The sequence below is a fragment of the Saccoglossus kowalevskii genome, chromosome 12, assembly GCF_978046115.1.
Source record: "Saccoglossus kowalevskii chromosome 12, keSacKowa6.1, whole genome shotgun sequence".
NCBI classification, from domain to species: Eukaryota; Metazoa; Hemichordata; class Enteropneusta; family Harrimaniidae; genus Saccoglossus; species Saccoglossus kowalevskii.
In genome coordinates this window covers 20,497,309-20,509,997 of record NC_140652.1, presented here as the reverse complement: position 1 = coordinate 20,509,997, position 12,689 = coordinate 20,497,309, and the positions used below count along the sequence as shown (strand labels likewise).

Genomic DNA, 12,689 nt, shown 5'->3' with positions numbered 1-12,689 from the left:
GTAAGTGTTGCTATTAATGGTAGTAATCCTATGTAATGGAATATTGACGGCCACATTACTAGTAATGATTGATTGATTCTCGTTTTTGTTCGCATACTTCGTCTTTAATTTTAATGTTTGGATTGGAATGTTCTTTCACAGAAGTCTGAAACTTATAGTCAAAAAATGCAGTTTTGGTCGTGTGAAAATATCTTTCTATTGTAGACGATAGCATCAAAATTAATAATCTATGTCGTATTCGTATTTCTTCCCAGAAACAGAAATCTATAACTGTTGTACTCTAAATAAAGCAAAAAGTGAATTTTATTTCTGCACAATATCTGCCTGAATAATGTAACCATAGCCCCTACATTTCACACATTTCTAACACTGTACGTGGCCCTGAATATGAATTTACTATTAATGTGTAAACTGTAATAAAACGGCAATATATTTCAAAACTACTTTTAATGATGCGTGTTTCAAAATGATAATTGTATTTTCAAAACACCATGACTGTTCGTTTTAAATTCGCAACTACTTACAACTGCGCATGTGCACGAATTTAGTCATGCGTGTAGGCAATCCTCATTCATCTAGCAAATATAGATTGAGAAAATATACCTGCGTTTGCTGCTGAAACAACGCTTTTATTAAAAAACAAATAGTATTAAACGTACAATATCGTACATACAATTATGTAAACATGCTTAAATGTTATAATATTTGTCCACAACCTTTGGGCGATTATTTTTGAAACCAAAACTTGGTTGTGGTTTAAACTATGTTATATATCTTAATATTTTCACCGCATTTAAGGAAGAATGCTACTCGTGATTGGTTTACGTCTACACATGATTAAGCGCATATTTCATGTCTACAAGTAAACGTGTCCAGTATTAGTCAAATCCATGGGAACATTTTCGGTTCTCTGTCAATCTGTTTTTGTCATTTTGGCAGCGGTTGAAAACAAAACAAAACACATTTTCTCGTTAAAATTCCAATAAAAATATTGTCAATTTCTTAATATTTATAAACCCAAAAAGTACCTTGTAAGTCACCATTAATATTTTTTCACCAATTTTTGATATATTGAGATATATCCGTTCCATAGGAAACAATCATAACATCTTTCAAAATAGACAAAAATACATATTTTCACGCCATTTTATTGATAAATTTTCTTTAAACAGAGTACGGTGACCCCATATTGTTATTTATATTTATTTATGAAAGGTCAAATAAAAGAAAATGACATTATTTGTACTGTTATGTGCCATTCCACCTTAACTGAATAAAAACCTAATAAGTAGACTGTATAAACACATAATTTGTTATAGGATTCAGTAATAACTTTGCACAATATTGTTTATTGCTAAACGGATTTAAACTGACCTATATAACACACACACACGTTTGGAATTGTGTAAAAACGTGGCCGAAATTTCGATCGCTAAAATTCCTTTGAAAATCTACTACAACGATAATAATTACAAATCCAAATTAAATTACTAAGAGTTGTGCTTCGCAAATCACCAGTGGTCTATGTATACCTTCCTGAACTACAATTTAGAGTTTATTTAAATATTTTCGGGTTTAAAACGATGTAATAATAAAATCAGCTCAGAGACTGACCCGTAATTACCAGATAAAAGTTTGACTTAAAACTGCCGCAGACACATCGTACCTTCAGGCGTCGAGATGCATAATACGAATGAAATTAAACTGATTTGAAATTTATAATTTTTATCAGAAATGTGTCGATGATAAGACTACATGCTATGTACATACTTATTATAATCAACAGTTAAAACAACAAACACAGTTGGAACCATATAACGTATTTCACATTTCATCAGATGCCCTACAACTACGTAACTTTACGTTGTAAGGCATGCATGTATTATACAGATAACAAATTATTTCTACATGGACTGAGCACATTCGAATTTGAGCTAGTTGTAAGATATTATTCTAAGGGGATGACAAGGAAAAGTTCACATATATCAGATGATATGATTCGTAGTTACGTAAAATTGCTATTTCTATGCGCCCAACTCGTAGATTGTCACGTGATAAAAACGGCGATCACCCAAATCTTCGTTGTAGGACCCGTTTTGTGTTCCGTGTTTTGTGTTGTAACTCAACGTTTGTTTTTTCTTTGTCTGTTATTGCATTCGACGCGCGTGCTAGTATCGGCTATTCGTCAATAAAACAATGACGAAACTCTGATCACCCAACTTTCCGAAAAAGTGAATCTTTCTGGAATACTCCACATATTTATAACTTTAGTCAAAATTTCGTCGAATTGAAATACAAGGTTGAATCAACTTTTATTAAATTACCATGGCAATAACAACTTTTAACGCACACTAGTTAAGTTTACAATGTGTACATGCTGTAGATGATTGTCGATGTATTGAGCAATGTACACGTTAAAGACATACGTACAATCCAAAGCAATGCAAATACTTACCTATGTAAAGGTTGACAACTATAAAAAATCGGGTTTACATTACAGGGTAGTCGTTTAAAAATTATATATCTTACGTTCAAATGGTTCATTGCTCATTGGGTGGGAGGTGGGGGTTACTTTCATTTGGAAAGCTATATACATGTGGCGGAAAGTGCGGTCCCTTCACGATTCACGATTCATAATAAAAACACGCTTTTCAGGCCATAATATTTAAAAAAAATTAAGAGAAGGCGGTTCAAACATATATAACTCATATTCAACACATAAATGTATAATTATGACAATCCCATACTATTTTGCTTGGCATCACTGTGTACTACTGACATAGTACACTTGAAATTACCCAGATGTATTATTTTTCAGCGGCATTTCACATATACAACCCAACGGCAAGTCACATCCGTAATCGTTAAATCCTGGCAGGACAACCGAATATGACAGGCAGTCTTCGGCAAACAGTAAATTATTAGGCTGCAATAGCGCCCAATTGAGTATAGTTTCATCAAGTACCGTACCGTCAACCCAGATAAATTCGCCTTCATTCTGTGAAATATACAAGAAAGTGTTCATATCACTGTATTAATTCATGAATTGGTGATTAACTCTAATGTTCACGCCATGTATACCTGTGTATGTCAGCATTGTATACTGCATGCATAATTGTTCCATTTTATTCTCGTTTCTGTTATGACCTGATGCATACATGCCAGTATTTGCTGGCATTATATGTTGCGTGCATACAAGTACTTGCTGTCATTATATGATATATGCATACCTGTATTTTCTGACATTATATGACCTTTGCCTGCTACTGCTTGAGAATGAACTTTAATCATAGCAATATATCCTGACACCATGGCATCTCAAAGCAGTCATCAGAATGTCAGAATGACCATAGAAGGCGCATATATCGGAAATATTGTAAGCGTTTTGTAAGTATACAGCTATAACCGAATTCTATAATGAAGGAGACGATCAGAAATACAACTCCCTGCTTCTAGCTAACAGGGTAATCTTTGTACCGTGGTATACTTACTACAGTATCAGTCGCACCAACCCAACAGTCGCCGACAATGACATTTGCTAATACATCCTGTCGTTCCTCCAATGTTCCAAGAACCACCAGATCTGTACCATTCCCGATTGTTATGCAAGCAGTTCGAGCATTCTCCCACGTGTAATCCCATTCGAATTCGAGAAACGTGTAACATGAATCGACAACACTTGACTTATGCCAATCAACTGGGCATTCACATTCATACGATCCCATTGTGTTGACACATGTGACAACACAGTCATGAGGTCCTGCGCATTCGTCAATGTCTGCGATGTAAAACGAGAAATACATTATTTTAAGACTGCTGCTAGTTTGATCATAACAGCACACATTAAATTCGATTGACAGTGACAAAATGATTGCACGTGGCTTTGGGACAGTAGCAATTTATCACCAAATGTGTATCAAACTTGGATGTTATTATGCACAGTGCCACCACGCATGGTCTTATTATAGTATATGTCATTTGATTTGAGGCGACTGACTGTGGGATACTTGTGCAATGCAATTACTAGATTATAATTGTTTAAAAAGTATATTTTTAAAATTTTGGATTGTGATTTCTTTGTTATCAAGTGGTGTTATTCCAATGTTTAAAAAGACAATTGTGGCTCCGTAGTAAAGGAAAGTTGATCTTGAACTAACTTTCGCCAAACTAACCGATTGCGTTGATTTGTATCTGAAATAGTTACTCACTCACACTGTCTCAGTCGTTTTAGATTTGAGTGTTGTATTCGATGCTGTAGATTCGGTTTGTTTTTTGCTGAAGCCAATTTTGAATATTTTCGTATTTTAGGAACTGCTAGTGGTTGGTTTTGATCGCATCTGACTGGTAGGCGGCAGTGCGAGGCTGTTGAAGGTTGTATGATTCAAAATGTGGTGCACTCAATAATTTTGTCTTAAATTTATAGACAAACACGTTTAAGTATCATTGAACAGAATGGGCGTACGTATGTGTGTGTGTATGCTGTTCATATGCTGTTGATATGCTACATTGACTACGAATAAGTTTAAGATTTCGGTGTTTTTGTGCTTTGAATAACCAAGTCCCGAGATATTTAGCATCAAAATTACGTCAAAACATTCCATGATTTTCGGACCTTAGGTTGTCTTCATATACTGTCGTCTTGCTATTCGTAGAATGCGGTTAACTACCTGAGGAAAGTGTGCATCAATCTACTACCAGTATAAATTATGAACAGTTCTTACGTTTTTTAATTACAACTAATTTAAACTCAAGAAGGCGTATAGTTTGTAGCTATACCCTTCCCCCACATTATACTTAGTTATATTTCTATCATATAAGTATGTTTGCTATTCGTCGTGTAACGATTTATTTGCTATGCGATTTTATCGGTTTTCAACTTTAAAAAGCATTATTATTAATTTATATCGTTGTCAAGGTTAAGTCATGTGTGTCCAATTAACATGCACGAACAAGAATTCATTAATTAATTAATTTTAATTAATTAATTAATTAAAAGAAGAGTTTATTGGTAATCAGTCGGCCTTAGCGTTACACGACGCTGACGCATTGTTCTATTTTTCGTTTTTGAATGTCACGAAATTCAGTTCTGTTGGAATGTATTCTTCAGAGCCACGTGTTACGGAAAGGAGCGAGAATGAGCTTAGTACCAGTTACAGTTTGTCATTAATTGTTAGTATTTTGTGTAGACCTATTTGCACATGCCATTTTTAAATTACTGAATTTGCCACAATGCATGAACAGAAAAAATCTCATTGCACGCACAAACTCCTCGCTATAAATTAGCTAAGCCTTGAATTGTTCCATATACTTCAGAGTTCACAAATTAACTAAAATAACACGATATGCAGCACCTTTCTTCAACTTGTGTGTCGTTGGTAACAAATTTAACAACTTACCATTGCACGAAGCCGGTGCAGTGTCCCAAATATTGTTTATGCAAGTCATGTTATTCGGTTCTGTTGCAATGTACCCGCCATTGCAAGATATCGAGCCTGTGGACAGGTGACTACGTTCTCCGATGAAGTATCCGTTGTTTACTACTGGAAGTTCACACAGTGTAATATCTGTAGACAAGAGAATAATATCAGCTACTGTTTGCTATTGTATTTATCATTTTATGCTGCAACATATCAGAAATAGCTATGTGTAATTTTAGCGATTTTAGCACAATGCATGAATTATCCAATCATTCAATTATCTAATTATAAGGTCGGATCTTTCGCCGAATAGTCTACACATAAAAGTATCGAAAAAAAAAGTTTCCCAAATTAGAGAGTCACGTTTACAACATTTTTAATAACATTTTTTCAGCGTATATGGTTGTGGTAGATTTATCGACAAAACTAGTCAACATACCGCTGTTACACAAAGCGGGTGTCGTGTCCCATTCCCCGTTAACGCATGTCATCATATTTGGTTCAGTTGGACTGTATCCCTCATTACAAGATATTGAGCCGGTTGCCAGGTGACTATTTTCTCCGATAAAATTCCCATTGTCTACCACTGGAATTTCACACAGTGGAACAGCTATAGACAAACGGATAGCAAGAGTTACCATGATTTATACATATATCTACTTACTGCAGCACATATTGAAAATTGTACATTTAAATGATGCAAACATTGACGCAAGAGTGTCAACAATCGTATTGCATAAATCTCTACATTAACTATATATTGAATTAGCTAAACCACACGTTATTTTTTCAACACGTTAACTCTACCGACAGAAACAAGTAATGAATCAACCATCTCACCGTTGCAAGAAGCAGGTGCAGTGTCCCATTCACTGTTTACGCAAGTCATGTTATTCGGCTCCGTTGGAATATAACCCTCATTACAAGATATCCACCCTCTTGCTAGGTGGCTACGTTCCCCGATGAAGTATCCGTTATCTACTATTGGTAAGTCACACTCTGGAATAGCTGTGGGGAAGAATCTATCATTAGCTACTGTTTGTCAGCATTTTGTGTATATTTACTGTAAACACTTTGAAATATTTTACAACCCGTCGCTAATTTAATTTTGTAAGTATGGCACTGGCAAGAATACAAATAAATGTATCAACGAATTAGAAATTAACTTACGGTTACACGAAGTGGGCGCAGTGTCCCAATCTCCATTTAAGCATGTCATACTATTCGGTTGTGTTGGAGTGTAACCTTCATTGCAAGATATTGAGCCGGTGGCCTGGTCACTACGTGAACCGACAAAGTATCCATTGTCTACTATTGGCACGTCACATAGTGTAATAACTATGGATACGGAGACAACATCAGTTAACGATTGTCAATTATATTTGTGTATTTACTTTATTCATGTTGTGTTATGGATGATATCAACCACATTTTCTCACTGGTGCCTACCAACCTCATTTTCTCTTTGGTGCTATTTTTAAGTCGTGGTACCATAATCCGATAGAATGGTACTTAATAATACAAAACACAAGCACGAATGCTTCGGGATTCACGAGACGGAAGTTTTTTTCAATATAATAATAAAGAAGTTTAGAAGAAACAACATACAAAATATGGCCACCCTCCCGCGAGAAAACACGTTCATCAAAAACAGAACAGCATTAGTTCTCAGAATAAACAAATTTTAGCAGAAAATCGTGGGTTTCTTTTAATTATAGGGTCTTTTGTTTTATATCTGACGAATTACAACTATTGTGCTTGTTAAAATCATTCTAAATTTATATACTACCGGTATTCTTAGTTGACTTTCCCTTTAAGCGAATTGTAGAAGGGAATATAGGCAGTACAATTCACAATATATTGGGGGAAACAATACATAATATTAAAACAACATATTTTTCTGCGTTACCTGTGTCCCCACTGAGAACATAACATTTATCATTCTGCATGTCTGCTTTGCAAACTGTGCCACCATTTGCGGCAACGACGACAGGGCAATCACGCGACCTAGTACGACTGCCCGACCCAATTGTAACTGAGCAAGAACTCCATCCGCCCCACTTTCCCAACTCTGCATCTAATAAAGTTAAATGGTGTTCGGTTTGAGAATACAAAGACTACATGTTTCCAATAGGACTTTTTAAAACAATCAACGAATGTAGAAGTACCTGGGTACCGAATATCACAGGGAATATAGAAGATTAATACTGCATGCAATGTCATTTATGAGCTCAATATTATGTATAAGTATTTGATTCAAACATTCGTTTCATTTGATTTGAACGTGCTTTATTAAGCAGCTTACCAACAGTGCATGTTACTCCAGCATCCTGTCCATAAAAAGAGGAATCTATGCTTCCCCACGAGTCGTAACTACAGAAAGCAAGTGCTGGCTCACTCCCAGTACATGTTACACCACTTACAACAGGTGTTAAATCTGGAGTCGCATCGTGAGACGCCACATCTGCAACACGACGGAGAGAGGCTTACAATTGTACATAGTAGTCATAGTTAGCTGATGTACGCATAATAATTAATAAATAAATATTTAATAGATGGAGGCCGCAATATTGAATGCGTCTTGAAACTAGATAAAGAGACAAGTTGAGAAACGCGTTTTTCACTGTCTTACATACCAGGAGGGCTAAACGATCCGTTGGGGTGACATTAAGCTAACCGCTAACACAATTCGGCCGAATTCGTCTTTTTTGTGTGGAAAGATCCCTTGCATACCTAATTACACAATAAATATAGAACACTTTCCAAGGGTATTTGAAAACAAAATCGTCATCTAAGGCCATCACTGATTGGCTCATGAGTGGGATGACAATTATGGTTTTAGAAAAACCTGGGTGTGTTCTATGTTCTTCGTGTAATTAAGTGTTCGTATGCAAGTTTTTTTTTTGTCTACATAAAAACAACAAATTCGGCCGAATTTTGTTAGCGGGTGGCATAATGTTGCCCAAACACATCGTTTGGGTGTGAAAGTTGGATAAGGAATCCTGATTTGTAGAAATCTGATGAAAAACGAGTTTCTCAACTTATGCTGCATTAAAGATGGCGGCCCCACAGAGTAAATATCGTTAAATTGATCGCATTTAATTTATTATGATGAATACGCCAGCTGACTGTGTATGTAGTAGTCATACAAGTGTCAGAGTGGGATAATTGAAATAGATGGGTAACTGGCATGGAATGATACAATAATATCAGTTAGCGGTGAAGCTACAAACCTGGCATGTCAGCATTCTCTAACCCTAACAAAATAATAAGCTAATCATCAAATATGCAAAAAAAGTCAAATCGAATCAAAAATATGTTTATCCTAATGGCCTGAATACGGTCTTTGTGAGCCGACCGAGAACCGTAAAATCCATCGCAAGACGATAGAGATTGTTTCTCACACCACATGTGTTTAACAATAAACATAGTGTATTTGTGTGACTGACACCACAGCTTCGACAGCAATCATTCTTTTGTATTTACTTGAATGTGGTTAGATGTCCATCCTAAATGTAAACTGTATATAACTGTTAGTTGTGGCTAATGTAATTCGTGTGTTTTTTTTTTTGTTTTTTTTTTGTTTTTTTTAAATATTTTTGTGCCAGGCGACATTTCTGGACATTGAATGTCACCTTTGTCTCTCCTGACTTTTTTTTGTATATGCAAATTGCAAGTGCTAGTGCTGACACATAGTGCAATTTACCACAGAAGTCATATTCATGTTTGGGACTACATGACAGGGCTGTGTGACCATCTCTCTGTCAAATGGCAATTTTGTAATTCGTGTTTTACGAACGCGTGTATAACTCTTGCCAAGTTCAAAACAAATTCGTTACGAATTTCAGTTGCGGCAAGACAATGTACCGGCAACTGACTGAAACCTGTTTGAAGAGTGTACCACTATATATGCATAGATGGAATTTCTCCTAGCCTTACGATGCCACGTAGTGTGAGGCATATAACAATACGCCAAATAATAAATACATCATTGAACACGCAGATTTATTCAGCATATTCGAAGTTTGGCTTATTTTGAATTTTGACAAATTATTCACTGACGTTAATTTGTTCGAATCGTCATGGCAATTAAAGTGTGACGCACTATAAAATGGTGACGCGCGTGATTGAACCTAAGCGCTTTGGGTGCCCCTAGCTGTCATTAACATATCGACGTGTTGAATATCCAGGACTCATTTGTTAATACTTCTGGATTATGCATTGTGCTAAATCAATGAATGCACCAACGAATTCCATCGTGGATAGACAAGTAGTTCGTTACTGGCAGACAGCCATTGAGTAACGATAAATACTAACTGCATTCCGTTGCAATGTTTAAGACCCCGATTATAATAATTTTATTTTTTTCCTTCATATGTTGTATATTTAGACACGTTTTAGAGTAATCCACGTCATAGTGGTTATTTACCACAGAAACCTCACTTGATTACACACTCGATCAGATCTATAAACTATACACTACTACAAGACAACAAATGCGATGCGATTTTTGATGGTCACATGAAGACTTACCCGAAAATGCAGAGGCAAATCCTAGCTGTCTGCACACAACCTCAGCTGCAGCCAGGTTCCACGTACCACTGTCACTAATTGTTCCCCAATTCCCGATTTCGTAGTTAAAGATTTCAACGCGGCCTTTCCCGATATCAGTAGATCCACCGACTCGTATGGGAACTTGTAGAGTTTAGAAACAGTACTTGATAGTGAGAATACAATAGATTTCGATAATTCTGAAAAAATCTGATTATTAACAAAATATTCCAACTTTTTGTATCCTGTTTATTTCAATCAAATGACAAAGCAACACTCAGCAAACACTGTGAAACATTTCTCAATATAAGAAAATATGGTGTTATAAATGCATATATGTATTTAATCGTGTTCCGTGTCTCATTTGTTTTACGATGAAATACGATCACTTGATTGTCTAGTGAAGAAAAAGCAAATAATGAGACTTTGTCAGCGGCCACAACTCAATATATGTTAAACATTTAACAGTACTGTAGGCTATTACTGACAATCGCTTATTGCGCATCTTTGTCAACCTACGTGATAGTTCGCGTTAGTAGAAATAGAAACTCTCGCATCGCAATTGCAAATTAAATACATATCATATTCAAATTGGTGTACCGACGAAAACATTATTAATTTTGTCATTTGAGCTACATTTATAGCTATTGTACTGTAGAGAACATTAACTAATTGCCTGAAGTGTAATTAATTGTGGCCCAGAAATAAGCACAGTGATGGATTATAGAGTGTGTATGACCAAGCATGATAGCAAGTAGGGTGGAACGGGAGACGGGATTGTACTAGAACTGCGTCCAGGCTAGTAACATTAGCGAACAGAACAACTACACTACACTATAATTTATTGTCATCAACATCGTTTCATAGATTGATTGGTCATAATGTATCTAGTGGTTCATTTCATCGTATCGTAATACATCCGCAATGGCTATTCGCGCACACCAACCTCACCTGACTTCGCTCTTACATTCTTAGTATATAAAGAGTTCCATCGGAAGGTTGGGGTTTACATTTTTTCAATGACCTATTTATGAAGGTTATTTCAATCTTAGAATAATTTATCGAAAAAATACTTGGAATGTGTTATGATATTGAACGAGGATATGACAGATAATAATGTTCTAGTTGGTATTCTGTCGATTCATTCATTAGGACGCTTTAAAGACGATTATTTATTTTTCAAAATTTTATTTAGAGCTACATACTGTTCGTAATTTGAATTGAATGTCAGTGGTAATACCATTATTGACGGAATGGTGTGCTCGCAAAACATAGATTGTTTCAAATTGCTTGTTTTCACACCATTAAGGAAATCACACACTGTGACAATCATGACAAGCATTGTCGCTTGAGTGGTTTTTAACTCCGCTGTCGCCGTAGATGACAGAGCGGAACTGTTCATTTTAGGTGAGTGTCCGTCGTCGTCCGTCCGTCCCTCCGTCAACAATTGTATTTTCGACTTCTTCTTGAACACTACCAGCTCAATTGCTTCGATACTTGGTATAGAGGTATCTTGGGTGGGCTCCTGTCAGATTTGTTCATTTTGTGACGATATCTTCAATTATCTGTTTTTGGCGAATATTTTTGTTAAAAGATGCTGTTTCCGACTTCTTGAAAACTATCAGCTCAATTGCTTCGATACTTTGATCAAAATATTCAATAAAAATTATTATGGGTGTGCATTGCTCGACGTGGCTAAAGAGAGAAGCTATTGCGTCAGGTCGTTTGTTTTGAAAATAAGGTAACGATTGCCTGCACATTACAATACCTGTAAACATTCAATACACAATTCCAAAGAACCCAGACACGCTTTTCGCGAAGCCACATTAATCTCCTAATACAAAAACAGCTACTTACTTTGCTGATAGTCTACAGTTTCAGTATTCTGGCCTTCGCATCCAGGGCTGATACCTGCCAGACCGTCATATAAACATACTCGTTGTCTGGTACCAGTCATTGTGGATAGTGAATATGTTGTTTCAGACCAGCGACTCCAAACTGTTAAACATGTAAATAAATATAACCCTATATTATTTGACGGCATTTCCTACGATTAAACATTTAAAGCAGCGTCTAGTCAATTAAGCTTCATCATTAACGAACTGGAATAAAGCAGGTTTAATTGTTGATTGGAATATTAGAAAAGTAGTTACGCGTTTACGAAATCGTACGTTTGTTTTGATGAAATGCTGTAATAACAAATTCTACAAATACTGCACCATCTATTTCATACGACATTTATGGTGTATACCCAAAACTCGTTACACCGACGCTAAAAAATTAAAATGATAAAAATATTTATCGCAAGAACTTAGTCTAACGAAAGAACAGGAACACACCTGGACACGGCTGTGTGTTGCATTCCTTGTACTCTATGTCGTTGCAATGTAGCGACTCGGGAACACATGACCTTACACGAACGTGTCTGCCGCCGTCGCACTGTGCCGTGCAATCCGATGACCATGGTTGCCAGTTTTGCATCGTGATAGTCGGGGTAGGTTCTAACAACCATAAAAAGAATAATCAATTATATTTATATTATACTCCTATATATTTGCATCCCATTGTTCGTAGAACGTGTAATTACCAAAGAAAACAGGATTAAATTTTCTTCATCAGCTCAATGAAGAGAGACGATTCCACAATTGCGTTAAATATGCTACCCTCCTAATAACAACGATGTAACTTCACAACTTAACAAACCTGCAACATATGTTTCAC

At 36.0% G+C, this 12,689-nt stretch overlaps 1 protein-coding gene across 1 annotated transcript; it reads right to left on the bottom strand.

The window, feature by feature from the left end:
- Positions 1-11,762: 11,762 nt before the first annotated feature.
- On the bottom strand, positions 11,763-12,463 carry LOC144345339 (abnormal cell migration protein 21-like). Its single transcript, XM_078006839.2, has 2 exons — positions 12,308-12,463; positions 11,763-11,966 (listed from the first exon to the last, which is right to left on the bottom strand). Exons 1-2 carry the CDS (start codon positions 12,447-12,449, stop codon positions 11,818-11,820), a joined length of 291 nt encoding a protein of 96 aa, XP_077862965.2. The 5' UTR covers positions 12,450-12,463; the 3' UTR covers positions 11,763-11,817.
- Between the last annotated feature and the right edge of the window lie 226 nt (positions 12,464-12,689).